Source organism: Drosophila melanogaster, chromosome 3R (assembly GCF_000001215.4).
Source record: "Drosophila melanogaster chromosome 3R".
NCBI lineage: Eukaryota > Metazoa > Arthropoda > Insecta > Diptera > Drosophilidae > Drosophila > Drosophila melanogaster.
In genome coordinates this window covers 23,626,173-23,653,409 of record NT_033777.3, presented here as the reverse complement: position 1 = coordinate 23,653,409, position 27,237 = coordinate 23,626,173, and the positions used below count along the sequence as shown (strand labels likewise).

At 42.1% G+C, this 27,237-nt stretch overlaps 1 protein-coding gene across 6 annotated transcripts in view; it reads left to right on the top strand.

Moving 5' to 3' along the window:
- Positions 1-27,237, top strand: part of CG31145 (uncharacterized protein) — a 63,909-nt gene that overhangs the window by 16,250 nt on the left and 20,422 nt on the right. For 3 of the 6 annotated variants that reach the window (NM_001369999.1, NM_001144629.3, NM_001144630.2), the window contains exons 5-8: positions 18,089-18,132; positions 20,723-20,905; positions 21,224-21,924; positions 25,950-26,813. In NM_001369999.1, the coding sequence (NP_001356923.1) occupies positions 20,882-20,905; positions 21,224-21,924; positions 25,950-26,813 (1,589 nt within the window). In that variant the 5' untranslated portion in view covers positions 18,089-18,132; positions 20,723-20,881. The remainder of the gene's footprint in view (positions 1-18,088; positions 18,133-20,722; positions 20,906-21,223; positions 21,925-25,949; positions 26,814-27,237) is intronic. The other 3 variants (NM_001144631.2, NM_170079.4, NM_176547.3) reach the window with 2 other exon arrangements.

Here is a 27,237-nt window from a genome sequence, read left to right as displayed (position 1 = left end):
TAAAAAATTAAAAATCCTCTTGGTTCTACACCTCTCTCGCATTGTAAATGCCAAAACCTTACTAAATATTGAAACAAAAAAAAGGCACTTAAAAATACTGTGAAGCTTGCCCGTGTCTCTGCCAGCAATCGTTTCAAATAAAATACAAAGTAACATGCGCGAATTGTTTAAACTAACAACGAAACAAGATAGAGTATTGGTTCATTAAAAAACAAAGGTTTTTACGGTAAGCCGTATATATGCATTCTGAAAATATGAGTAGATGAGTAAATTTTCAGTAGTACTTTAAAATATTCAGCAATTTACATAAATTTTTGTACATGTGTGATTTCGTTAGTGAACTCGCCAATATTGAGTAAGTTGTCTTCCTTGAATTCGTGCTCGTCTGTAACACTCGCCAAAAAAAAAAAAATGCTTCATTAACAAATTTCGAAAATGGGAAGAGCAAATAAATTTATCTTTACTTAGCACATTTGCCTAGATTTTTGTGGTTGTTTTGTCAATTGGATAATATTTGTTTATAAAAATTTATTTATACATATGCCGTTGGCTGAGCCAATAAAGTGGTTGTAAATTGGGTTAAAATTTGAAGAAAACCCGTCTACTACCTAGTATTCCATATTCTCTTGCGTATTTGGATCATGCATAATCAATGACAACATTTGTGCCAACAAGAGTCGCAAATAAACATTGTTGAATTTGCCGTCTCTGTTTGGCTTTGCATATTTTAGCAGGGGGCAAGAGCTAAGTAAATGTTTGCCAATGGCTCACAGCCAACCGGATACTGGGTGAACCGAGCACTCTGGATCTTTGTTATCTAATCCGGCGAATTCACATGAGGCCTCGCCAGTTCAAAGCACCGATGAAAGTCGATATGGGCTGCACATTCGTTTGAATTCAATAATTACCAATATATCAATCAGCCAATAGTATTTACACGTGCTAAGCTATCAATGCAAATTGCTTATCACAAAACCCCTAATTAATGCCACAAATGAACAAATTTCAGCAATGAAAAAACGAATAAAACCTATTGGATTGCATTTAAATGCGATACAATTAATTATTGCTCTTCTAGCTGGTCCATAGAAATCAATAGAAAACAATTCGGAATTATTCGACGGAATGAATAAACATTTGTTCATATTATTTACCTTTTGAAATGGCTGCCATGGCGTATACGCAATGTTGGACAAACGTAAATAAGGAAAAATCTATTTTTGATACCAACAGAGGTGAAATTGAATTTGAAAGCTGTAAACGTTGTTAATTATTATGCACATTTGACCCACATTTTGGCAACACCGATCTAGTGAGGATACACAGGTCGGTTGACTTTGGGAAAATGTCAAAAAGGAAGTTGGCAATTATGAGCACACAGTAGAGTTTTTGGCAACATTTGCCATGTGGCATTGTCCAGCCAGGTGATTTATGCATGCCATTGTACACTCTCATTATTGTTGTTTGGCTTTCAATTGATGGGGGTGTTCGGGATTACCGGAATTCGAAATTAAATTTTCAGAGGTGCTCACGAGCTTAGTCAAATTTCGAATGCTAAAACCTTTGCCACAATTGACACGCTTTTGGCTATGCGTGCCTACACTTGAAACATTTTATTTGCAAAATAATGAGTCAAATTGAGTTAATTGTACTAATAAATAAGGCTGTTAATACTCGCATATTTTACTGCATAACTGAAAGTTTATTTAGCTAGTTCGCAATTTTTTTCTTCCGGTCTATGCACGTTATCTCACACGCACGCATATTTGGCAAATATAACCCCCAACTTGGGCCAAAATTGAGTGAAGCAGGAAACTTTTAGCATTTGCCGAAAATTGAAAACGTGTGCAAGAAAACTAATTTGATGAGCAAATATCGCCTCGCCCGACTACGTAAAAACTTTACTTGTAGGTAAATTTGTTACATATATATTTTTTTTTTACTTCTAGCTAGCTGCCAGCAGTTGGGTACGATAAAAGATATTTGTTTTCAGTTCGGCGGTGGTGCAGTGATTTTCGGGTCAATATGTTTGCAGGGGGAATTATGCTGATTGCCTCGCGTGCAGATTCTGGTTATGCAAATGTTACGTGCAGAATTGCTAGGGAAATGCTATGCCGAAAATTAAAAGCCCAGCCAAATTATGCAAATGAACTTTGTCCCCAAAGGTCAAACAACAACCGGGGAATACAAGGTAATTAAGCCATTTGCTTTGAGCCTCGACACTGCAATTAGCAGCGAGTTTTCTTCTTCTGGCCAACCTCTCGGAGCCCCGCCCCTTTGCCGTATTAAAATGAAGGTGTCAACGTATTTGGCCGGCTTAAAATTTTTCTCGAAAATAAAAACAGAAAAAAAAAACATAGACTGCGGACGACAAAAAGAAAAATCGTACTAAATGAGCGGCAAAAAGCATTGAAATCGCTTTGGCTGGGGAAATATGCAAATTTTATGACTCGACATTGAAACGTGGTCATAATTGGGCCAAAAGTCGTGGAAGTTAAAGTTTGAGGTTAGAGCTTTTGTCTTTCCGAGCAGATTTGGCCTGTTCCTCTTGTTTTCGTTACCAAACCCCTGCAGGAAGCGCATAATTAGCTTGGCCACGTTGGTTGCATTTATTGCTGCTTGTTGGCAAAGTTTGCCCAGAGTTTGGTTAATTTTTTGTGCGGGCCATGCCTTTGTTGTCATTGGGTTTTTGGGTCGGCTAGAAGTTTATTGCTTTCGGTTTCTGAAGGAGTATTTTGCTTGAGTTACTGCATTAAGCTGGTAAACAACGCCTTTATATAATTAAAAAGGTATTCAACATTGCGGTTGTATGGGGATTCTAAACTCACATGCCAAGCTAGAGATTTACAATTATAAATATACTTAAATATAACTCCTTAAAGGAAAAACAATGTGCAAGATAGCCTATTCTAATGATGGGAAATTTAGTTACATTACTTTTTTGATATTACAAAGTATACATTTATGGCAGTAGTGCTTTTTAAATAACATTCGATGTTAAATACATTTTAGACACTCCATAAGGTTTTCTCGGCTAAGGTAAAATTTGTTAAGCGAGAATATCGAATGATTTGGTAAATATTTCAACGCCCCATATCCTCTAGGCATTCCAATTATCTGTGAAATTGACTACAAAATGTTCCACTTGGCAGTCGTCCCAGGAAAGCAATTTGCGTTCCGAACACTTTACAAGTTGGGCCCAGCTAACCATCTAGCCATTCTGCAACCCCGACCATATTCCTGTGTATATAACCTTTTAAATCTGCGTTGTCACTAGCCCAGACACACACAAAGGGAAAAAAATACATAAACTGTCATAAAGTAGCAATAATAATCCTTGAGCCTATGTCGAGAGCGTTTTACTGAATTTTTATTGACTCGACAAGCGGGGGGAGTCAAGAGAAAGGGAAAGTCAGCCGGGCACTCAGGCATTCAGACATCAAGGCATCCAGGCATTCAGGCATCCGGGCGGGCCACTTCAGCTGTCAGGACAACAAGAACAAGGACGACAGGAGCTGGAGCAGAAGGAGGAGCAATAGCCGGGGCAGACAATGGCTCCGGGCCCAATAAAGAGTCGTCATCATAATTTCGTTCAGGCTGACACTAAAGTGCCCAGATTCGCCTTGAATGCGGCCCAAAGCCAACTAAACCGAAAGTAAGAGCCCGGCCGTAAATGCCCGCTGTTTCAGTCCCATAGTTCGCACATTTTGACACGGCTAATGGGCGTGGTAGCAATCGCCTGGACACCATGGCGTATGCTTAATCATTATTTTGCCTGCGGTTAGGCCAGTTCTTTTGTAACATCATCATTATCATCCACTGGCCGAGTGTTGATTTTTATTGTTAGCAAAATTATTTTTTAATTAAATTTTTACGACACGCGTGCCCGCAGAAAAAAAAGAAGTGAGAAAAGAAGACCCAACAAATAGGGAGACTCGAATCTTGCGGCTGAATTTTGTTGTATCTTTTTTTGTTCTGGTTTTAGTTATATTTTTTTTTCTGTTTGGGGCGAGAGAGTTTTTTTTGCCTGTCTGGTCGCTGCGGGCTACTTGGAGTATTCTTTGCATTTCCCTGCACATTGGCGCAAAACAATTTTCGGGTGGATCGGGAAGGGAGGTGAAGACCCCCAGGATGCCTGTGTGGATACACCCGACTGTAAATACATTTGAACCCTTTTTGCAGTCGTCTCGTTTTCCGACGCTTTCCAATTTAATTCCTTTTGGGTTCTTTTAAAGGCACTGGCCCTGTTAGGTGGGCGTGTGAAATACTCGGAAAAAGGGACACGCACATTGTTTGATTGTGTTGTGAAATTCTTAGAGCATTCTCACAGCGAAGTGCCTCTGAATTTGTAACGATAGAGATTTTCTGGAAGAAAAGTATCCTTGCATTTAGCGCTGTGCAGGCTGAGAGGGCTTGAAACTTTTGATGAAAGAAATTTTTAGAACAATGTGAGTTAACAAAAATTGTAGTTAAATTTTCTTTAATATGAGTGCCTTGATCGATATTTAAATTTAAAATTCGTTGCGTTTTTCTTTTTTTGCAGCGCATTTTGAATTCGATATTTTCCGTACTCATATTTAGATTTCCGCCAGTCTGTATTTGTTTATGGCATTTGTGATAGTTTTTCAGAGCTGAAACGAACCGAATGGAACCGGCCGTGCCTTTTATTGCTTGTTTCGCTTTTGGATCCTTTTCGCTTCGCTCCCTAACATTTTAACGCAAATCCAACAATTCCTTTTTTCTGCATTTTATACGTTTTGGAGTTTTGGGTTACTTTGAGGTCACAATGTATGGGTGGGTGGGTGTATCTGTGGGTCTGTGGGTCTGCCGGCCCTTTGACCCAAACAACCTCTCCCACCACGCACAAGCTGAAATACAAATAAATTCTGCAATAATGTTTGTCCACTCCACGACACACCCATTTGGGTGTTGGCATATTCACGTGTCCTGTGTCCTGTTCACCGTCCACTGTCCACTGTCTACTGTCCTTTTGTCTGAAGAAGAAGCTTCTTGGGTATCCTGCTTTGTCCACTTTTAGTCCACTCGTAATGTCTTCAGCTCAATTCAATGGAAAATAATCGAATTTCGTACACATTACTTTAACATACAGAAAATTATGCAAATTGAAATTCAATTGATTGGAAAATGCGATGTTTTCGAAGCATCTATATATGTATGTATTTACGAGTATGTGTATGTGTAGGCACGACCTCACCCACAAGTTTTCCATATGTCTTGCCATTATGGCATATGAATTTGAATTCGAATGCGATTTGGCTGGCGGTCCCATGAATTTTGAATATGTAAATAGGCCCAGAAATTATTTGGCAAAGCGGCAAAAATCTGTTTGCTAGCTTTATTCATTATTCATGGGTGCGGTGCTTTCCGTTCCTGCGCTATAACTACATAATGACCACGTTTATTTCTGATGAATTACAACGCTGTCTGTCTGTTTGGTTTGATACCAACGTGGCTTACTTCCATTGAACGGGAAAATCAGTTTACGGACTCTCGGCTTGGCCTTATTAAATCATTTTAATGAGTCAACCAAAGCCGGAGAGTGGGGCAGACAGCCAGAAAACCGCACTTGACAAACATTTCATTAATTCGCCACCGCCAGTCCTTACCAAACGTTCCTTTGAAGTTCAAATAAAGCCGGGACAGAGCTTAATGAAAAGGATGTGCCGTTGCATAGATCGTTTATGGGTGGACTGCGTTCATGAAAAATGTTTAAACTTATTACAAATTCGAGTAGCATTTAATTTAAACATGCATTTATTAAATTTAAAAAAAAATACTTTAAAGTGAGACATCCAATTAACCTAATTAGCACAGAAGTCAAAAAGTACTGAATGACATTTAAATACAAAACACAGCAAAAAAAAAAAAAACATAAATAAAATAAAATGTATTCTAATTGGCATGCTTAATAGGTTTGACATCAAGCCCAAATAAATCAGCTATTTAATTGTTTAACGTCTCATTAAAATGTCCCTTTAATTTACAGCCAATTGTTGAATGAACATTTGCATAAAGCAAATCCATCGCCAGTTTCGAAAATTTGCATAAACAATCGCAATTGCCATTACAAGTCCTATCAGATGTCACATTAATTACCCGCATAAACCTCTCCAATCCTTGGCTTTATCCCTTTTTTCTCGCTTGGCTTCAAAGGGATTAACGCTCGGGCCGAGTGGAAGCTAAAATAATTAGTGGGCCAGCCCACGATGCTTAATGGTCACCATTCAGTCTCCAATCCTGGTAACGCAAATACCACCCGTCACCCAAAAAAAAAAACGTGAATAAAAAAAATGACCGAATGCCAACCAAATCTGCTGGGCAAATATTTGCGTGAGCGCACTTGAAGCGAGTTGAACCATTAATTTCAATTAATTTGATTTATGGCAAACTGAAAATGCCGGCGCCCTCAAATAGATTTTCACAATTCAGATTCCGATTTTTCCCCCTCCCTCTTTTTATTAATTGCTTGGCATTTTGTGCGTGTAATTGGTGCGGTTAATTCTTACGAGCCTGCCTCCCACGCTTAGCCAGATTACCACCCACACCGCTCACCGACTTCGGGAAAACAAAAAATAATGCCCTGATTTCCATTGTTAACTAATTAAGGTCAAACTACATAATGCCAATCATTTGTTTGGCGCCAGGCACTTGAGATTCTTCTGTTGGCCGGGAAATTTGCATTTCCAATGAACGTCGTCGCACACAGCTGGGCGACAACTCGATAATTTCCAAATGGCAAAAGGCAAACAAACCGGCCAAAAGGGAAAACAAACTTGGCCAAAACGTTTGGCTAATTTCACTACGCCTTTTGGTCGTGTGGCAATTACACCTGGGCGGCAAAAGGGGGCGGGGGCAGTTGAAAGAGCGGCTAAAACAAATCATTTGTTTGCACAAGCGCGACAAAGCGAACTCTTGAACTTTTCCGAAGCTGCACAGTGGTACGAAGCGATCATGAAAATTAACTGTGAAAGTTGCATGCAGCAAAAGCTTTTTGCAAATTACAATTAAAATCTTTTAAAGCCAGTACAAACGCAGCCTCGCAAGTTCTTAAGAAAGTTGGTATATTAATTTTTTATCGAGATTTCGTAGCACCTGCTACACTGTGCATCGTGGAGTTTATTTTGTCGGCGCTACCGTCTTCTTGTTCGACCGTCCGGGACTGTAATTTTGTTGCAAGTCGCTTGGCGGCACATTAAATGCATTACGTTTTGTGTTTGTTTTGTTTGCTAGCTGGCTTGCCTTTCGGCTCGGGCTTCGTGCAGCCCTGACAGCTGACAGTTGGCGGGAAATAACAAATAAATTGACAGATGACCTGACAATTGATTTCGTTACGTCTTTTACCGAACTCGGGACTAGGGACCCCGGACTCGGAAGGACCGGGCATCCGGACCACCATGAAAGGTGGAGCACACTTGCATTGAACGAATGCAATTAAAACACAGCTGGTGGGAAATGTTATCAAAATGCAAATTGCATTTGTTTTGCCGCTGGAAAAAGTCAATAACTGCCAGAGAAAACTAACAGGGGGAAATTGCTCGGTTGAATTTGTCGGAGTGGGTGGATGCGGGTTTGCTGCCGTGCCAAAATGTTTCACCAAAAAGTCTTCGGTGCGAGATACACGAATCGTGGCCACGCTGAGTGGTCATCACCTGGGGCAACTCAATGGTGGGGTTGGCAACTCTGGCAGCAAAGTTTTACTATTCTGCAGCCCCCGTGCACCGTCGTCTACCGTCTGCCGCCCCACGTAACAGTCGCCTCAACAAATAACAATTTCAATTTCGCCTATCGAACGCTCAGCGTATATTCAAATTTTGTAACTTCGCTGCCGCAGGACGAAGGCCGCCCCAAGGATCGATGGCTGGCGACAGTGAGCACAAACAGTTTTCGCACACGTTCCATTCCGAACAGACCAGAGTTGCCGCCGGGCGGCAAAAAACTAACAATAATGACAGCAAATCAATATCATTGTCAAGGTTCCCCGAGGGCCTGGCAACACCAGCCACAAAGTAAGAGTCTTTATTGTAATGCCTCCATCCCTTTGCTCCCCCTCCCCACCATTTACCACCCAGTTCCACCATTTCAGACACTAGACACAGTGGAGGTTAAAAGGTAGTGAGTGTGTGTGATTTGCATTTGCCCGGTTTTTCTGTTATTTTTTTTTTCACGGTTCCGGTCCTTTTCATTTGGCGTTGGCAAACATAACGCGCACTTACGTTTACGCCCTTCGGATACGCTCGCCTGCCACGCCCCCATATTCATTCAGTTACATACATTCACAGCCGCCTCCACTCAGTGTTTCCTTTCCCTTTTTCCATTTTTACGACCACACAGGAAAAAAGTTATTTATTTAAATACTAGGCATTATGATGTTTAATCTATTTTCATACAATTGAATTATTTAAAAAAATATTTAGATACATATACTCTGTACTTGTCAATTGAATTGAATTATTGGTGTTTTATAGAGACATAATACGAAGCAATTAAAAGTACAATTATTGCCAAACTGTTTTTTTTATCAAAGTTTGATGCTCGAGGCTTTACAAGCATAATTGCTAATTAATGGCATATTGCTGAAATTTTGAATTAAATGTTAAATGTTAGAATTAATGTTAAATGTTGGTTTCCCTGCACACGAGTCAGTTGGTTGCGCATTGCAATGCACTTGAATTGCAGTTGCAGCTGCACAAAAAACTGAATGCGGCTAGAGGAAAATAAAACCCGACTCGATGCTGCTATTTCAGTTACCGCACTGGTCAGCTAAGAGGGGTCAAAGGGTGGGCGTTGCATCCAAGGGGGGGGGGGTAGGTATGCAGGGGAAGGATCCTGGGAGGATCCGGATGAGGGTGCCCCATGGGAAAGCAGATAGTGCGGCTAGCCCCTAGCCCCTCGGACAGCAGATGGGTCCATCGCATATGTGCTGCTATTCAGTCACGCATTCATGCGGCAGAAGGTGCAATTGATTGCAGTTGCAGTTGCTTGTTTGTTTGTTGTTTTGTTTGTTTGCCGGTTGCTGGGATGAGAGAAGCATGTTACTGGGCTTCTGGGTTTGTTTCTGGATGCTATTGGTCGTTCTCCCGGCGATAAAATTCCATTCAACAGAGGGTCTCAATGGAAAGTGGGCAAAAAGTTCACTTGAGTTATTGATTATGTTGCTTATCATACGGTTTCGTCGATGAACCACCACCACCACCCCTTGCCAACTCAGATTTCAAATGGAAAATTTATCGAACATAAACAAAACTTGTGGCTTATAAATTTCACTGCTTGTGGCTATGAACAATTCGTACAAGCACTTATTTAAATGGTTACTGCTTGGTATATCTGATATATATACACATTTTTGAAATTTGATTGTAACTACCTAATGCTTTTCCATGCAAAATAAAGTCGCGGCACTTTTTAAAAAATGGACGCAGTTTCTCTTATATACAAAGTCCACATATCTGTAAAATGAACCATTGTCTTAAGGATTTTCCTTACATAAGCATGAGTATCAATGAAGATGATCAGGGAACTTTATGGGTCCACTTGAAGTTATCGCATATCAACAAACCTTTTTGCTCTTCCCGACTTTGTTTTGCATTTTTGGATAATTAAGCTCTTCTCCCACGCTCGATCTCGTGGATCGTGGGCTCCTCAATGCCTGGGGGGCTCTTATGCAATGCCTCAAAATTGTTGCCTGATGTTGGTGCTGCTGTTGATGTTGCAGTTGCAGATGCAATTTCCAAAGTTTACTGCTGCTTGCAGCCTGGTCACGGGGCTCCCGATCCCAAGTTGGCACACATTGTTGCCTGCTTTAAGTGGACACAGTGTGTCGCTTGCACTTTTCTTTAACAACGTTGCATGGGTCTCTTTACTTTTCCTGTTTTACTTCGCCGTTTTCTTTCCGTTGCTTATGACAAAACGCTTTTCCCCTCTGTGTCACATAATGCCAGCTTCCCAGATAAAAACGCGGTGTGCAAGAAGAAAAAAAAAAAGCAGCAGCAAAAATTGTCAAACAGCAACCGAATACGCCACGCATGCCTGAGGGTAATTCAAGACTCAAAGTGTGTCGCCAAAGGTGGAAGAGGAGCCACCGACGCATTGTTGCCCCAGCCGAACAAATTTACAAATGCACGTGCAAGGCAAAAACTCGAGAGGTGGAGACACCAGATGGTGCGAAGAGATATGTGTACTTACAGACAAACCTGCTTAGGTTAAACCGACATTTAAAGCGCAAGAAAACTAAGTTCTACATTGTTACTTAAGTGATAAAAGTTCAACATCCTGTTGTGACTTCAATAATTTGAAAGAAATATAATACATTTGCTATCATATAGCAACTAGTTCTACATGGTTGAATAAATAGGCCAACATATGTTTTTACAACATTTTCAAGAAGTTTGAACCCATGCAAGCTGCACTGTTTTAACAAGTGTGTGCTGGTCCAAGTTAAACATGAAAGTGAAATCTTCGCATGCTGCCGCCTCGCTGCTTTCGTCGAGTGGCAGTCATGGGTTTACGTTTATTGTTACCTCTGCCACATGCAGCATTCCGCCTGCAACATTGCACCCAGCTCCGTTCCAAGTTCCGAGTTCCCAGTTCGTAGCTCCCAGTTCCCTTTACCTTTCACTGGGCCGTCAGTATTTAGTGCTAGGACTGCTATTTGGGAGCCAAGTGCAGTGGCAGTGGCTATAGATGTGGATGTAAATGTGAATCTGGCTGTGGAAGCGGCAGCAGTCATCGTTGATGTCGCCTGTCGTCGCCGCTCGTCGGTTGCCAAGTTGCACGTGAAATAAGTGAAATTGCAGCCCAGTGGCAGTCGGTAGTTGGTAGTTGCTAGCTTGCCAGTTTGCCAGCTGGCAGAGTAGCAATTGCTTCTAATTGCCATGGCCCAGGGCATCCGCAGCATCATCAGCAGCAACAGCAACAGCAGCATTAGGGGCTGATGGCATTTGTTGCTCGTTTAAAATATTTAACTTTTTCATTTATTCGGGGCGGCAATTAAATGCGATAACCGCGAGCCGAGTTGAGATCCTGACAAGTGAACAACTCGATTATGACAGAATGTATGTATTTATGTGTGTGCTTATAAATGTATCCTTTTTAAACGGATTTAATTCGTGGGGATGTGTGCGTATGTGTTGTGTATGTGTGGTGGGCGGGGCCTAGAAAGTATGTGCACTTAGAGTGCAGTTCTCTTGTGCGGTGGCGTAATAAAAATAATGTAAATGTAAATTGCCATATTAACAGGGCAAAAAGCGGCCGACGAAATGATTGCGATAAACGCAAATAAAGCATTGACAAACGGACGAAAGGACCAAGGACATCGGTGGTGCGGGTGGCGCGGCGTTAAGCTCTCCGCTGAGAGCAATTACGCCGAGCGAACCACAACGAGCGGTGCGCTCTGCCAAAGTGTCCTTAAGCGCCGTGTCGCGTTTTGCCTGCCAGGCTGTTTTATTTTCATTTAATTCTGCATTTCCGTTTCCTCATTGCCACTGCCTTACGTATTGCGTATACGCACTGTGTACTGTGCTGTTGTGCGTGGCGCCTGGCCCGTGTTTTAATAACTGCCCATTGGCTGTTGGTCGATCTGGAGGCCGAATGCCGTCCATCCGTCCATGTTGTCAGTTGGCCTGTCAATTACATTTTAAATTTCTTGCCGTTAATTTTGATGCTCGCGGCACACGTCCGTTTCGGGCTGATAGGTATCACGAGCACGGTGGCACTGTACTTTTGAGCAGATTAAGGTCACTTATTGGCCTTGCTCATTTTTAAGGACCTTTTTTTTTTGGTGTGGGAGATGGCTAGCGTTTTATCAGCATTGCTCTCTGGACGGGCGAAAGTCATTAAATGTATTTTTGTAAACGTCCCGGCGGCCCATTGTGAAATGGTATTTTGTATTTTGTATTTCGTATTTTTATATTCGTCCACGCATCTGATGTCCTTGCCCATCTCTTCTGGCTAAACTTTCAGTGGCCGAATTCATTTCATTTGCAATCAGCCAACGAGGCAGGAGGAGAGCGCCATAACAAATGCTGAAATATATAAATTGGGTCTTTGCATCTCGCTGCGCGGAAAACATTTTTTATCGGCCTCGCCATGGCCAAGTGGGGCAGTTTTATTTACTTGAGCGCAGTTTCTCTTCTCTTCACTTCGTTTTGTTAATTTGATTTTTATCTGCTTTTTATTTACTTGCCATCCCCGGTCAGCTTTTGCAGCACCTGGCATCTCATTTGCACGTGGCGCATACGCCCCGTTGACGGCTGCTTGATTTTTATTTAGGGTCCTTCATTTTTTTTTTTTACCCTGCTTTTGCGAAGCTTTCAATGTGCAAGCTTGTTGGGAAATTGCGCCCTCACTGTGTATACATACGTATATTTATATATGTAATATTCCAGGCTAATCGCAAGACAAAAGCCAAAGCTTTTCACACCTTTAATCCTGCTCCGTTGCTAAAGCTGTGAAAAGGAAAAAAATCTACCAATTATGCTCTGCAGCCCTAATTGCTTCTTGGCCCAGTGCGTCCGCTTGGCTCCCAACTTGATTTTTATAATAATGATACCGGATATTTAAGTAGATGCCGGCACAAGCTGCTGGCAACTAGCAAAATCACAACAAGAACTACAATCTGTCCCGTTCCATCTCGTTCACTTTTGTGGCAGCCAAAAAAATACACTATATATATATATATGGACATATACCCGCAGAACAATGGGTATAGAAAAGGGACGCACTGTGGCAAAAGTTGGTAAGAAAATGTGTGTATATCGCGACATAAAAGTTTCAGTTACCAATAAAAAGACAATGAATTAGCTTTAACAAGATTTCAGTAACAAAGCTAAAAAGCTACTTATTCAATTACCCGGAATTTCCAATATCAAATGTTTATTTTTAATTGCTATTTTTAGAGCCTGCAAAACATTTTATATCTCTTCTTTAATAACTATTAAATTGTTTGCATTTCATTACTTTCTTGTTTGTTTGCTATAAAAATATGTATTGCGAAACAGGGCGTGTTGTTTGATTTCCTCTTTATACCTTTTTTATTGCCTAAAAACTATTTAATGTGAATTTCAATTGCAAGTTGTAATTACAAAATTGTTTCTTTTCGTGCGCTTCACTGCACATCGAAATAAAATTCTGCAACAATTTACAATTAAATTGCTTCTTGAGTGTCTGTATGCGTATTTGATATTTGTTTTATTATCGCATAAAGCCAAAATTCGCAACAATGAATTTCAATGGAGGATATCCACTTGCTGGAACAGTGAATTCTGAAGTAAACTGTTTATATATGCTCAACATAAATATGCACATTGTAATGATGACTAGCACTTTCCTCTCCGTGTGTTTATGCTGTCAAAAGTCACCCAATTCTGACAGCATTTTCCTTGCGGCTTTGATTTGGGTCTTCCTGTATTGTGCTCGTTCGACCCACTGTGCGAAGTGGGGAAAAAGTGCTCGGAGTTGGCTGGGCAAAAGTATCTTGAAGTCATTTGTGCAGACTCTAATGATTTCCGCTAGTTTCCGTTTCGTTGTCATTGTCCACGTCTCCATTGGCGTATGCACAAGGAACTCAACTGGGCTCCAACGCACCACCGCCCCACACCATTTCCCTTTTTCCTGCCAAATTAAGGTTTCTCTCCCCCCATTGTTGGACATGCAACGACCTTCTGCCTTCGGTGGTTCGTGCTGTCTGTTATTGTTATTATTGTTGCGTGTCGGTGCGTCGGTTGTTTGGCTTGATAAAGAAATTATTGTAATCTGGCTTGAATTTGAGCTCTGTTGCGACGCTGTCGCACTCTGAACTTAATCAAATTGTATGGCTAATGGAAATGAAGCGGTTATCCACACACTCGCACACACAACCAGCACACCACGTACACACAAACCCCCAAAACCCGGCGGCAATTGCTGTTAATGAAATTGTCTGGCAAAATGCGTTCCACGATGCCGCGAATCGTGTCGAGTTGCTGCCAATGGCATTTATATATAATTGCTTATAATTCAACCAATTTACAGCTCATAAAGCTGCAGACAAAATGTTAGCCAAAAAAAAATTCAATGTATGAGCACCCTTGGAATTAAAAACGCAAGGTGCAAATTACGAAGTTAGCTTTATGCAAATCTAAATATACTATAAAGGTAGTTAGGTTTGGAAAAAACGCTGTATACATATATAATATAATATTTATATATTACTAGTGAATCCTAAAGCTAATAGCTTATTGATTAAATTACCTACCTATTAGTGATAGCAATCAGAAGTGTTTTCCTGGAATGCCAGCTATTTAAGCCATATAATTCCATTTTCTATTAACCATACACTCCCGACTTTAATCATGGCAAATTGCTCTCGGGTTAAGCCCATTTTTCTGGTCCCTCCATGATCGATTAGATTTAGTGAGGTATTGCCAGTATAAGTGATTTTATTACCCCTACCATACATAGTGCTTTATTTTATGGATACACTTTGATTATAACATGTCTGAATAGTAGATATACCCCGCAAAACAAAGCCTGTCACATGCAACACGTGAATTACCGTCGCAACAATGACAACAATAACAACAGCCACGACAATAAAGGCAAGCAACAAACAAACAAACAGATGACAACAATCAAACTCGTTTTGAGTGTTTCCCATAATCAACTGCGACAACGTCGTGTGAATTTTATTTTTCGGTTACAAACGAGTTCCGTCTTTAAAGCACACTATATTTCTTTTCCACTTGCAATTGCAGTGCACTTAACTGTTGCAAGAATTGAAACCCATGTAAATAAATCTTTTAATGCAGTGGTCATGCTTTTCCAAAATAAGTTATAATTTACAGATATGCAAAAATAGTTTGAAAAATGTAACAAATTGTATGTTTATAGAAGAAATGGAAATGAAAAGAGTACCATTTTTATAATTTCCATGACATATTTTTTCTAAGTGCAATGAGCTGTTGCTGCTGTAACTATTGTAGCAGTGCTTGTTTGCACAATATTTCACGCATACGTGCCTCTTCATAGCGTCAGCCAGTGTGGGTGGTGCTGGGCGGATGGGCGGTTGAGTGAGTGGTGCTGGGCGGTTCGGTGGGTGGCGAAATGCGCTCTGCCGTAAAATTGCGCGCAATTGGGTTTTTTGTTTGTGCGAGTACGAGTATGTTGGCTTAACGACAACAAACTGAACACTTTTGGGCTGAGCGCGGGTTCTGGATTGTGTTCAACATAGCAGAAAATTATGAGTTAATGGATTTTGTTTAATATTTCTTTTTTTCTTTTTTTATTGTACGTCGTGAATCGCATTGTTTGCTGCATTATTACGATTTGCAACAAGCCGAAAAGTGTTGACAGCCACATAGTTTTTTCCTTCTGCACTGACAGAGCATGAAAGTGTTGAGTGTTGTCACCGCAAAAAGCATTCAATAACAATGACACGCTTGTTGGGCAAATGCCTCCTCCATTCGGCAACCCATCCATTCCAATGGTCGCCTGCTAAGTCGGCAATTTGTTGCAAAATCAAGTTCAATGTTGCAGCAAAAGTTTCGGGGCAAAAAAGAGGTGAAACAGGAGAGAGGTCTGAGTGACAGCCAGATTCGCTCCTTGGCTGCATAATCAATGTAATTAAATGCGGAAATTGTTTGGCGCAGTGCAAAACTGATTTGGAGCTTGACGTAAACGCTTCCATTGAAGCCCCATCAACAGGCCCAGCCCCAAGCCTGAAGCTCCAAGCTCCAAGCCAACTCGGCCCCCCATTTTGACTACAACTCCCGATCTGTACTCGGAACCGGCGACGTTGTCATTAGGCAAGGCAACTAGTTTGGTTTCGAGGCTATGTCACATGGAAATACGCTTTAAAAAGTCTTTAAAATATATAGTACAATTACATGAAAATACAAACTTTAGAAATGAAGATTTAAAGACCATATAAATTTTATACATATGCTTATTTATTTGTCAGCTAATTGTTCTTTCTTTCCGTGAAAATAATGTTCTTATCTTTGCTAACACCTTGGCCTTAGAAGTAATTTACAGGGTATGCAGGAAGGGTACTTAGTGGGATGAGTTAGACGACGTTGTCTGCCATTCGCAAATACACCGGCATGTGCAATTATTTAGCGTAATTGCTTTCAATACACCAAAATGTTCAACCACATAATTAGAAAATTACAATTTGAATGCCAGAAATTCGGCTGGAAAATTAGATAGAGAGACGGCTAGAGTGGAAAAACTGGAAAAGTAGATTAAGTTTAATTTTGATGCTATCGCTTAGAATAACCATGGGCCACAATGCAAATTTAACAATATAAACCAAAACGACGAAGCCAATGCAAATCCCATTAAGCGAGTCACTGCCCCATAATGAAATTAAATTCAAACATTGGCCGCCAATGCATTTATAACTGTATATAGCGCACTAATATTAATACGTGAATTAATTATTTCGCACAAAGATCCGGCTTATGCAGCGTTTCTGGTGTTCACTTCAATGGGAGTTTTAAAATATTTATACTATTAATTTTCTCATTTCCAATGCACTCGCAGCTTTGTCCTCGCCACGTTTTTACCTCTTTATTTACCTGATGGTTTGGCTCTTTTTTTTTTACAACTTTTCCTACTGCGGTTTGATATTGTAAAATAATTTATTTAAATTGAATTTCTTTGCGGTTGATTTGTGGGCAAGTACAGCTGAATAGAATAAATGAGTATAAATAAACCAGAAATGTGGGTCAGCCGGGGATATCCTCAAACCGATTTGCAATTTAGTTTATGGCATTAAAGACTTGAGAACTCGAGAGTTTTCTTTTGAGCTCACTGGGCACAGTGGCCACTCAAGGAGTCCTCTATTATTTAATAAGTTTCCTATTTGTCTCACTTATTTGTGTCCCAAAGCCTTTGAAATTTCTTTGGGCGGACTGCTGCTGCTTAGCCAGCGTTTATTTATTTCCCAGTCAGTGAAAAGCGAAATTGCATATTTGCTTTTATTATAATAAATGCCAATTTGGCCGACTGCAATTCAATTACGTGAGCACCGTGAAAATTTCCCTTTTCGGTTGTTGTTTTTACTGGCTTTTCCTACCGCCGTTGAGTTTGAGTTTTCCCATTGCAAAACGTGCGGCTCTCGAGAGACTGCGGCCTGGGCCTCATAATCTCTGGAAAACGTGAGTTTCGGCCTGGCCAACTAAATGGCTGGCTGGATAGCCTAGCCCTCTGAGCCGTCATTTTTTTTTCTGCTGAGTTTTGATGCACTCGAAAAAGAGTTTGGGAAATAAAAGTTTATATTACATGGTGATTTTTATCTGGTAAAAAGTGATTATCGGTTAATGTCTAATGCATTTCATTGAACGAGGTGTCCATGTCTTAGGCAATGCATTCAAGATCTCTGATTTGGTATGCTTAGCCATTATTCTTTTTTTATACTTTGTGAAAGACGATGATATATTCGTCTTGAGTGTAGCCATGAAAGAAATACATGTAATGCTGGGGATGATAGCCAAGGCAATCATGACGACGACGACGATGCAACAGTCGAGTGAATTGGATAATTGCGTATGATTTTAATGGATCGAATTGCAATCGATGTCTGCGAGGAATGGAATGGAATGGTTTACTTGGTTTTCCTCTTAAAGCGCGTTGTGTGTTAATGTGTGACTTATTATTGTGCCGTCAGATGCAACGTCATCGTATCGCATCCATCACCAAATGCTTTTGTTTCGCCTACAACCGTTGTGCATTACATTATCAGGGGCCTTTGGGGCATGCCACGTCATGGCATCAGATAAAACAATCAATACAAAGCTGCAAGCCTGGCTCAACTAATGATCCACAAGGACTTTGATTTCACATATCCAGGAAGGCCATTTAATTGGAATTCGCTCCACTGCTCACTGTTGTCTTTCAATCTAATTCAAGCCTAATGGCTTGTTGTCTTCGGTTGTCTTAGGTTAACATTTCATTTACTGCTCTCGAGCATTGATTATGCAAAGTGATTCGATTCGATTCTATTTCCATCTGCTATTTGATGTTGGCCCATTATAAATGCTCGTTTATCAATTCCGAATGCTAATCAGAATGCTTCTTCCTTGTTTTACAGTTGATGAATGTGCCAGGACTCCATCGGCGGTTCGTTTGAATTGGGTAAGTTCTTGTTATTAGTTCATTGTTTGCCAGTTGGAATTGTTACGCCTCTCAAACACACGGGCACGTGTCAGGTCTGTCAGTCAGTCAAGCAGTCATTTTGTCACTTTGTCCTACCAGCAGATCGCAGTGTGAGATTAGGATTTGCCTTCTCCACGGTATGGTCACCATTCAAATGGCCCTTTTGGATGTCCAGTGGAGCCCTGTCATCGGCATGCAAATGTCGCCGGGTCTGTGACATTTGCATTTGCAACGCCCGCAATTAAATACGTGGGCGGTAGGTGGCGGGTTGGTGGATTGACGGTCTGGCGGGAGGGTGGTATGGTGGTATGGTGGCAATTGCAATAGCAATGCGTCATACCAAAGTGTTGCGTGCTGCATTTTAAATGAATATTTTATGCCAACTTTCCGGCTCACTCCCGAACGCCTTAAATTATGCAATGCAATGCAACGCAATGCACTACTGCCATACAGCAGGCCCAATGCGTGTCGCATTTTAATGGCTCCACGCCGAGAGTCGAAGACGAGTTCTCGATGGGATTGCGAGTGGAAATAAAAGTTAAAAATGTCGGGAGTGCATTTTTATGGCCCATATGTAGTGGAATACATTTTCGAATATTTATAGCCGCCTCCCTCACTTGCGGAGCGATGCGTCTAGACGTCAGTCAGTTAAAGTCGAAATAAGAACCTATTAAGACCGACGATACCCTGTAAGCAGACGATTTTTTAGACCGTTTTTTTTTTTTACTTTCATTCGATTAAAACAAATACAAATTAAGATTAAGCTACATAGGCGTATTATGGTTCAAAACAAATAGTCTATTCTATAAAATATTATCTAAACGCTTAAATACCCTTGTTATCTGCGGATAAAGGGTATTTAAAAAATCCTTGGCCAGGAGCGAGAGAAAGATAGACAGCCAACAGGCAAATGCACTTTACCCGGAATGTGTCAAGTGCGGAGAGCATAAGATGACTCGCATTGAGCTGCCCGGACGGATATATAGACGAATAGATAGATAGATAGATATATAGACAGATAGCTGTAGAGACTTAGCTGCATGCCAGACATTCATCTCAATTTATCGTGCTTAGCCGCATATTCCGGCAGATCGAAGTGTCGCCTGCGTATATATCAAAGTCTCAGCCAGGACTCTCAGGACTTGCAGGACGCCCAGGGTATGGTTGGTGCGCACATGTGAAATGTGAGTCCGAGTGTATGCGTGTGCCAGTGTGTTGTTCTGTTTGCAAGTGCGTGAGTATACGTGAGCTGCAGTTGTCATTCCAAGCCGTATCCTTCGCATCCCTTCTCTATTCCTAACCCGTTTCTCTTTGGCAAACAAGTAATTTCACTTGACATGCAATTTTTTGTGGGCTTCCCCACTACCCGGCTTTCGTCCTTTTTCCTTCCCAGGACAAACAAAACAGATGTAACGCTGCATCGGATAGGAATCTTCTCCTTTCGCCATCTTCGTGTGCACTCTGTGCGTGTGTGTGTGTCCATGTGTGTTTGTGAGTCCCAAACCACGTTTGATTATTTTGGCTGAAAAACCACACACAAGAGCTGCAAGGAGAAAAAATTGAAAGTATTCCTGTCTTACAGCTGAAAAATGTCAATGCCAAGGAGCGAGTAAAAAGAGACACGATGCGGGAAAGCAAGCTGGGGAAAATCGTTTTTTCCCAGGGCTAAAAAACTCCCCATGGCCAGCCTGGCACAGAATCTAAAATGCATTTTTGCCAGCATTCATTATTAAATCTGCTCTCGGTATGCCACATATGGGCATTAGATGCAGCAAGACAAAAAAGGATGAGTTGATTAAAAATTGCTTTTTAAACACACACATTTGAGTACGGTTTCGAACAAGCTTTAATTTAAATAAAGAATCAAAAGAAAATCATACTTCTTAGAAATGGCTTTTCCGCAAAAAGTAAAGTATGGCAAATATTTGCGGCGGGTAAAAATATAGCTCTTTCTATTTATTATTTATTTGCCACATAAACGCGCGCACATTTTCCGAGATCTACTTTCAGTGTCATTGCTGATCCGCCCTGCTTGTCTTTTGCCGAGCGTAAATAGGAAAATATGCAGCCAACATAGTCGAAAATTGTTTGAAAGCTATATTTCCACGCATTTCCATTTGTGACTGCTGTTGGTATTTGGTAAACACGAAATATCTGTGCTTCAAGATATTGCCGGATTTTCCTTTGCATTTCCTTTTTTTTTTTTTTGCAGTCTCCACTCAGCTGGAAGAAGTGCCGGAGAAGAGCTTTCGTTTTTGGCCTGAGTTTTCCCACCCAGAGTTTTCCTAAACCCAAAAGCTGCAACCTGCTCCCTCCCCCGCCAGCATAGACCGACATCAGCACTTAAACGCTTCACACATGCTGTACGTTTCTCTTTGGATTCCAAAACGATTTTTTCTGCCTCTTTGCTTCTGTTGTTGTCGTTGCCATTGCTGTGTTTTTCTGGAATTATCCGCTTATGCTAATCTGTCTAACGATTTTGAAATTTTGATGCTCCCTCTCTCACTCTTATTCTGGCTATCTGTGGATCCTGCACTTTCCACACACACACACACACTTCACCGAATAGATTCATCCAGCTTTGAGATACACTCGCCGTAAGGATAAGCGAGAAAAAGCGGCAGAGCAAACTCTGCTAGGTTCTGTGTTCCACATCCACTTGATGACCTGAACCTCGGCTGGAAGAGGAAAAGTCTCCTAGTTGGCCTCCTTGAGTTCGCCTCATTCAATGTCACTTGCCTCGAGGACGAGTGTAAGTAGCACTCCACAAATGTTTTCATCCGATTATGAAAGGGCGCCGAGTTGACCGGGCATTGTCCTCTCTGCCCGGGAGTTTTTACTACGAGTTTGGTTTTTACTTGAGTTCCATTGAGTTGAATTGCGTTGAGTTGTGTTCCGTTGATGGCTTAAATTATTGTTGGTTTGGCACTATCCGTGAGATAACAATTGATCTGCCCGTTACCCCCCGTTCGATTCTACTAACCCCGAAAGATTGCCCCTTGCTTGAGCATGAACACGAAATTGGGCAAGAGCTTTCCATTTACAATTACGCGTCTCTCCATCAAACCAGGTTAAGTCAGGCGGCAGCGAAGTGGACTTAAGGCAACGGAATGCCAGCATCCGGAACCTCTTCGCCCCCTCGTCGGCTGAGTTGGCCAAAAAAAAGGAAGCTCGTCAGAGGAGCCGCAGCCAGAGCAGCTTTTCGCTCCAGAGGGCCAGCAGCCAGGATGACGGGATTGGTAATGGTATGGGAATGGGGCTTGGGAGCAAGATGGGCAGCCAGATGGGCCTGCCCAACTCCAAGAGCTTCGATGATTACGCTCTGGGCATAAATCAATTGCCAATGACTGCGAATCAATCGGCAGTGAGACAATACAATGGCCAGGACCATAACGTGCTGGGCTCAAGTCCCTATGCACCGGCTTCTACAAGGGCAACGGCATTGGTAATTCCCAGGACATCGCACAATGGCTGCCATCAGAGTGCATTTGAATTGGCAATGAGCCGGACTCCATCGGAGCACAAAAACTGGAAGTCGACGAGCCAGCTGGAAAATTTTATTAACAGCAACGAGAAGCTGCAGCAGGAGCAGTGGCAGCAGCACCAGCAGCAGGACACTTCTGTTGACTTTGGTAATGAAATGACCTGGGGCAAATCTGCTGAGAAATCGCTGCCATTGAATCACCTGGTGCAAGAAGAAGGATTTTCCCGAGACGACCAGTGGGATTTGGACTTTCAGACGGAGCAGCGCGAAAGTTTGCAGAGCCAAAGGTAAATTGACAAAGGGCCCAAAGCACAGGGAATGTGATAGAGAACAGAGAGGTGAAGAAATAGCCAGAAAGGCAACTAACCCAAACTGCGTTTAGCTTTTCTATTTTCCATTTTCCAAACCCTTGCACCCGCCGCAATTTGCTGAAGTTTAGCGGATGCTTCAATGGTCATACGGAGAAGAAGGGAGCCATGTAAATGAGCCAAACGTGTAAGCCAAACTAACCTTGACACTCCTCCACTCGACTCGATCGAATTGGCAAAACGATGGCTGTAACAGTTTGGCCACCATTTGCATATCGAATGGCATCGCGATTGATTGGCCGTTCGATTGGGTCGATAAGGTGGCGGCTCCGTAATGGCAACAGTAGTTGTAAGCAGCTCAAGTGCAAACCGCTCAAATAGTGTGGCAACAAATCGATCAATAAGTCGGGTCTTTTGTGGCATATTTGCATATCGAATGGCATCGCGATTGATTGGCCGTTCGATTGGGTCGATAAGGTGGCGGCTCCGTAATGGCAACAGTAGTTGTAAGCAGCTCAAGTGCAAACCGCTCAAATAGTGTGGCAACAAATCGATCAATAAGTCGGGTCTTTTGTGGCATCGGCACCGCCATCGCTATCGCCAACGGAATCGGATTCGGATTCGGATTCGTATCCCGGACAGTGGAATTCTCGACTGCCATCGATGCGTGGCCAAGTCACGCGGGGCAACAGGGTGGATATAGATATAGATGTGGATGTGGATGTGGATGCACTGAGCGTGTCACTTCAAGCTGTTGCACAATCGCTGATTTGATTCGAATCGAGCTGAGTTTCAAGCGGGTTACGCATTGCATTTGTTAACAACAAAATTACAAGGGTATCCCCTCCACTGCAGTGCAATCATGCAGAGCAAATGGGGGGGGGGGGGGGAAACTGGATAAAGTGGGGGTCTCGCAGCTGCGATTCAAGTGCGGCACGACTACTATATAATATCAAGTACAGAGCAAGAGTCCACGGAATGCAGTTCGTTGACCGGCGAAGGCTAATTGAGCTGGAGAAAGGTAGCGGAAAGGCATTTGTCAAGTTTGATTGAAAGGGAGTTTGATTTATTGCATTGCGATACGATAACCCAGTTTAACTCAGAGTGCTCCAATTCGGTTTAAGATTGATTTTTGGGGTCGATTGTCGGAGTGTTTTGTACTCTTTGTATTGTTCACAATATGTTACTTCATATTGGAAAAGCTTATAATTGAAATTGATTGGATAGATCGATTAGGAAGGCCATAGCAACTTTTCACGATATTTTCTTATGAGCCCCTCCTTTGGTAGTGAAATGATTAATTTTGCGGAATATTAACATATCCCTCTCTCAACACAACGCGATATTGTGCTCTAAATTGTTTTGCACTTTATTGCCCCCAGCTCATTTAAGTACATCTCGCCTCATTTCGCTTTCTTAACTATTTTCTTTTTTGCATTTTTTTTTTACTTGCGCGGCTATATGTCTGATTAATAAAAACAAAGCGCAAATTGGAAAGGAAATTGCTGTCACTCACTGGCGATGTTGTTGCTGCTGTCAGCAATTGCATTAAAACGATTGGTGTTGCTTTTGCTGTTGCTATTTTTACTCGACTCTTAGTTGACTCCAGAGCCTCGACCCTCGACGATGCGGCATTTAAATACACCGCATGAGTTTAATTTAATGCAACGCAGCAGTTTTATCAAGCGACAACAAAATGCGACGACAGCAATTGCTGTTAACTGTGTTCGCTCCACTCGCACTCGAACTCGAACTCACACTCGCACTTGGCATGTCACTGCCACAGCGCTTATCGCCCTCACCGGCTGGCTGATAGGGAAAACTCGTGTGGATGACGCTTCTCCAGTCCTCCAGTCCTCTAGCCCTCCAGCCCATCAGTCCACCGTCAGCACCCACCCACTTTTCCTGGGATTACGTATGTGCTTTGCATTTGACTGCCCATTGATGTTGCCAACGCGCTGGTGACGGCGAGAGATGTGCCATTGTGTTGCCAGGCCAAGTCTCTTCAGCTGAGTTCCTTGTACACGTACTTCATGTACCTAAACCCACCAATCCATGACCCCTAAAAACCCTTCCGCTCTTGTCTGGCCTTAACCCCTTGGCCACGCCCACTCTGCAACTGTCAAATCATCTCGTCATGGATATGAGCAATTGCCAGGATCTCATACTGCTGTACAGAGCTCTTTGGGGGCGAGCCTGCATAGAAAATTGGCATGATATGTGATTTGATTGACATGGCACTGCGATCCTGCTGCTGCTTCTTCGCAGCCATTTTCGGCCGTTCTTTGTTTGCCAATTTAGTGCCGCCTCTGTCATTTTATTTCTATCAGACCTGCTTGTAATCAGCATTTTTGCCAACGATTTTGACGTTTAATTTGTGAGCCGAGTTACGTCAGCAACAAATCGGTAGGCCTGTCAATCAAAGGGTTTCGCATTCAATTTGCAGGCCATACAGTAATGCACTCAAGAAAATATTGAAACTGAAATTAAACCAAATGTAGCCAATATTTTGCTTTCAGCAACAAGCATACACTTTACGAAAATTAAAGTATTTTAAACACAAATGTGTACAGACCAATTGTAAACTTTTATGATGTTTTAAAATTAGCTTTTATAGGCGAAGGAAAATTCTGTTTGATACCTTGACAATTTCTTGGTTTACTTTCCACTTAAGCCCTATTTTTTTTCGAGTGGATGTGGAGGACTGGAATATTTTGGTCACATTTAATGCAGTTACGGCATTTGTTGCCCCGGGCAATTCAACATTTTGCCCACAATTTTCGGTTGTCGAACGACCAGGGCCGTGTTGACTTTGCATGTGGGCAGAAAACAAGGCAGCAACAAGCTTCGTTAGCTTACCACCACCCGACGGCCAAACAGACAACGGCCACTTTGCAGGTTCTATTCCAGATCCAGATCCTGGCACCGACCAACTCTTCCTGTTGTAGTTACAATTCAAATTCCGACTGAAACCCGCCACGAGCTGGCTGCCTGCAAAATATGCTTCATGCTACACGGGCCAGCAAAAACATGAACAATAAAAATGGAGACAATAAAATGGAACTACAAAAACTACAGCAACTTGATGGCACCGACAAAAAGCACTGGCAATAGCAACAACACGCTAGAGCAGCGATAACGGTGGCCGGCGAAAAAAAAAAAATGGCTGCTGTCGCATTTCCGGTGGCAGTCAACATGGCGGATGCCGTGACGCCGCTTTATGAATAACCAGACACAAAATACGAACTGCAAAATGGCCATAGGGTCATATTTTTGAAGCTTGATATGGTTAGGGATAGACCAACTGATATGTGGAGTGGGTGTTATGAATTAGCCAATTGAAAATAAATACAGAGCTTATCACCAAAATAAACAATATCAATACGATGGGGACCTTGAAAAATGCAAATTTAGTCATTGAAATTAAAGAAATAAATGGTTTTAATGAAAAATCAATTCGTGATATCATTTCAAATTGGCAAAGCGAAAATAATATATTATTCGTTGATAATTGATCTTTTATTTAGCGTCATTTTTGCAGATGTTGGTAAATTTTTTATTGTGGCTATCACAATCTAGTGCACACTGTTGATTTTTAGAAAATGGTCGAAACTTTAAGAAGGTTATTCCACTACATTTTACATTTACACCAAATAAATTTGTTTTATTAGCAAAATAAATATTTTATAACCTTTGTTATTTTGTTACTCTCCTGTGACTGTAATGTTTTTATTGGATGCATATATAAAGCATTTATTTATATGCTTATTTTTCATAAAAAGTTGTTCCCAAAATAAAACGTATCTCCTTTGCTTTAGTGCTATTGGCGGATAGGATTTGCTGGCATTTCACTTGTGACTTCTTTGTATTCCCTTTTCGACCCTTCAAGTCATGAAAACTTAATAGAAATTTGATTGCCTATCACCAGAACTACACATCGCACCAGCCGGCACCCTTGAATTCGCATTGGTTTTTAATGAAATTTCCCGCTTTTTTTTTTGCAGCTATCGACCGGCGGTCGCAGCGGCAGCTCAATCGACGCCGTTGGCACAGCGCCTTCAGCGCTTTCGATATCGCCAGCAATTGCAGTTGCAGCAAGAGCCGCATCAGCAACAGCAACAGCAACAGCAACAGCAGCAGCAACAACAATCGACTGCTGATATCGACGTTTACGATAGCCCCTTTAACGGCCAGTTATCAGCTGAACGAATAGGCGTAGCCAATTGGCGGAGGGGGAACGTCGAAGGGCCCATTGGCGGGAGAGCTCCAGTTGAGGCTGAGTACTCAGCGGAGCAGGAGGAGCTGCCGCCGGATCGAGTGCTATATCCAGACTCGGAACCGGAGGAAGAGGAGGCAGCGCCACGACGCCGTGTTGTGATCAGGCGCCGCATAGTGCGCACCAGTCGCACCGCTTCACAAGATCCACAGACTCAAACTGCAGAGGTTGTTCCAAAATCCTCCAACGATAGCTCAACTCCTGCCGAGATCAACGGCCGCAATCTTGGCTGGCTGACCAGACTGCGCAGCTTTGGATCGATCAATAGAAAACACCAGGAGACCGCCGCACCACCAAAAGGCGGCCAGCAAAAAGCCATTTCTGCTGCAAGCAACAACAGTTGCAACACCAATCCCATCATGGCCGTCCTGCGTACTATGAAATTAAAGGAGCGACTGGTCATCAGTCTGGGTGCCACCCTCGTCCTGCTCACCCTTCTGCTTATCGTCGATGTGCAGATGGACTTCGGTGTGGCCAATCGCCACCTCCTTCAGCAACAGCACCAAAAGATCCGACTGGGCAACGACTACGATGGTGGCACGGGTGGCGGTGGAATGCTGCACGAGTTCAAGCGCAAATTCCTGCAGAAGAGGTAAGTCCGCATTCCCGGTGTCCGTCTTGTACACGAAATCTGACTCATCTATTGCTCCAGTCCCGTCATTAATCAGCGGATACCTTTCGAGTTCGCTTGGAATGTGGGCTTGGATGGATGGCAAGCTAGGATGTTGTAATGATTTCCTGCGAGTATTGTAATGAAAACTGACCCTCATTGAATTAATGAGGCATTAGTGCATGCATAAGGTAGCTGGAATTCTGTTATCAGTTATCAGAGCTTGAAACATGGGGGGAGCATGCAAGATGGGATTTCTTGTTTGTACAGTACTCAAAGTTTGCTATTAGGTAAGTGGAAAGTAAGTCGTCTGGCAGAAAATTGTTATCATTGCAATATTTTAGAATGCGGCAAGACCATAAACCATATACCCCTAGTTCGATTCGTTTCCTTCTTTTTCATTTCA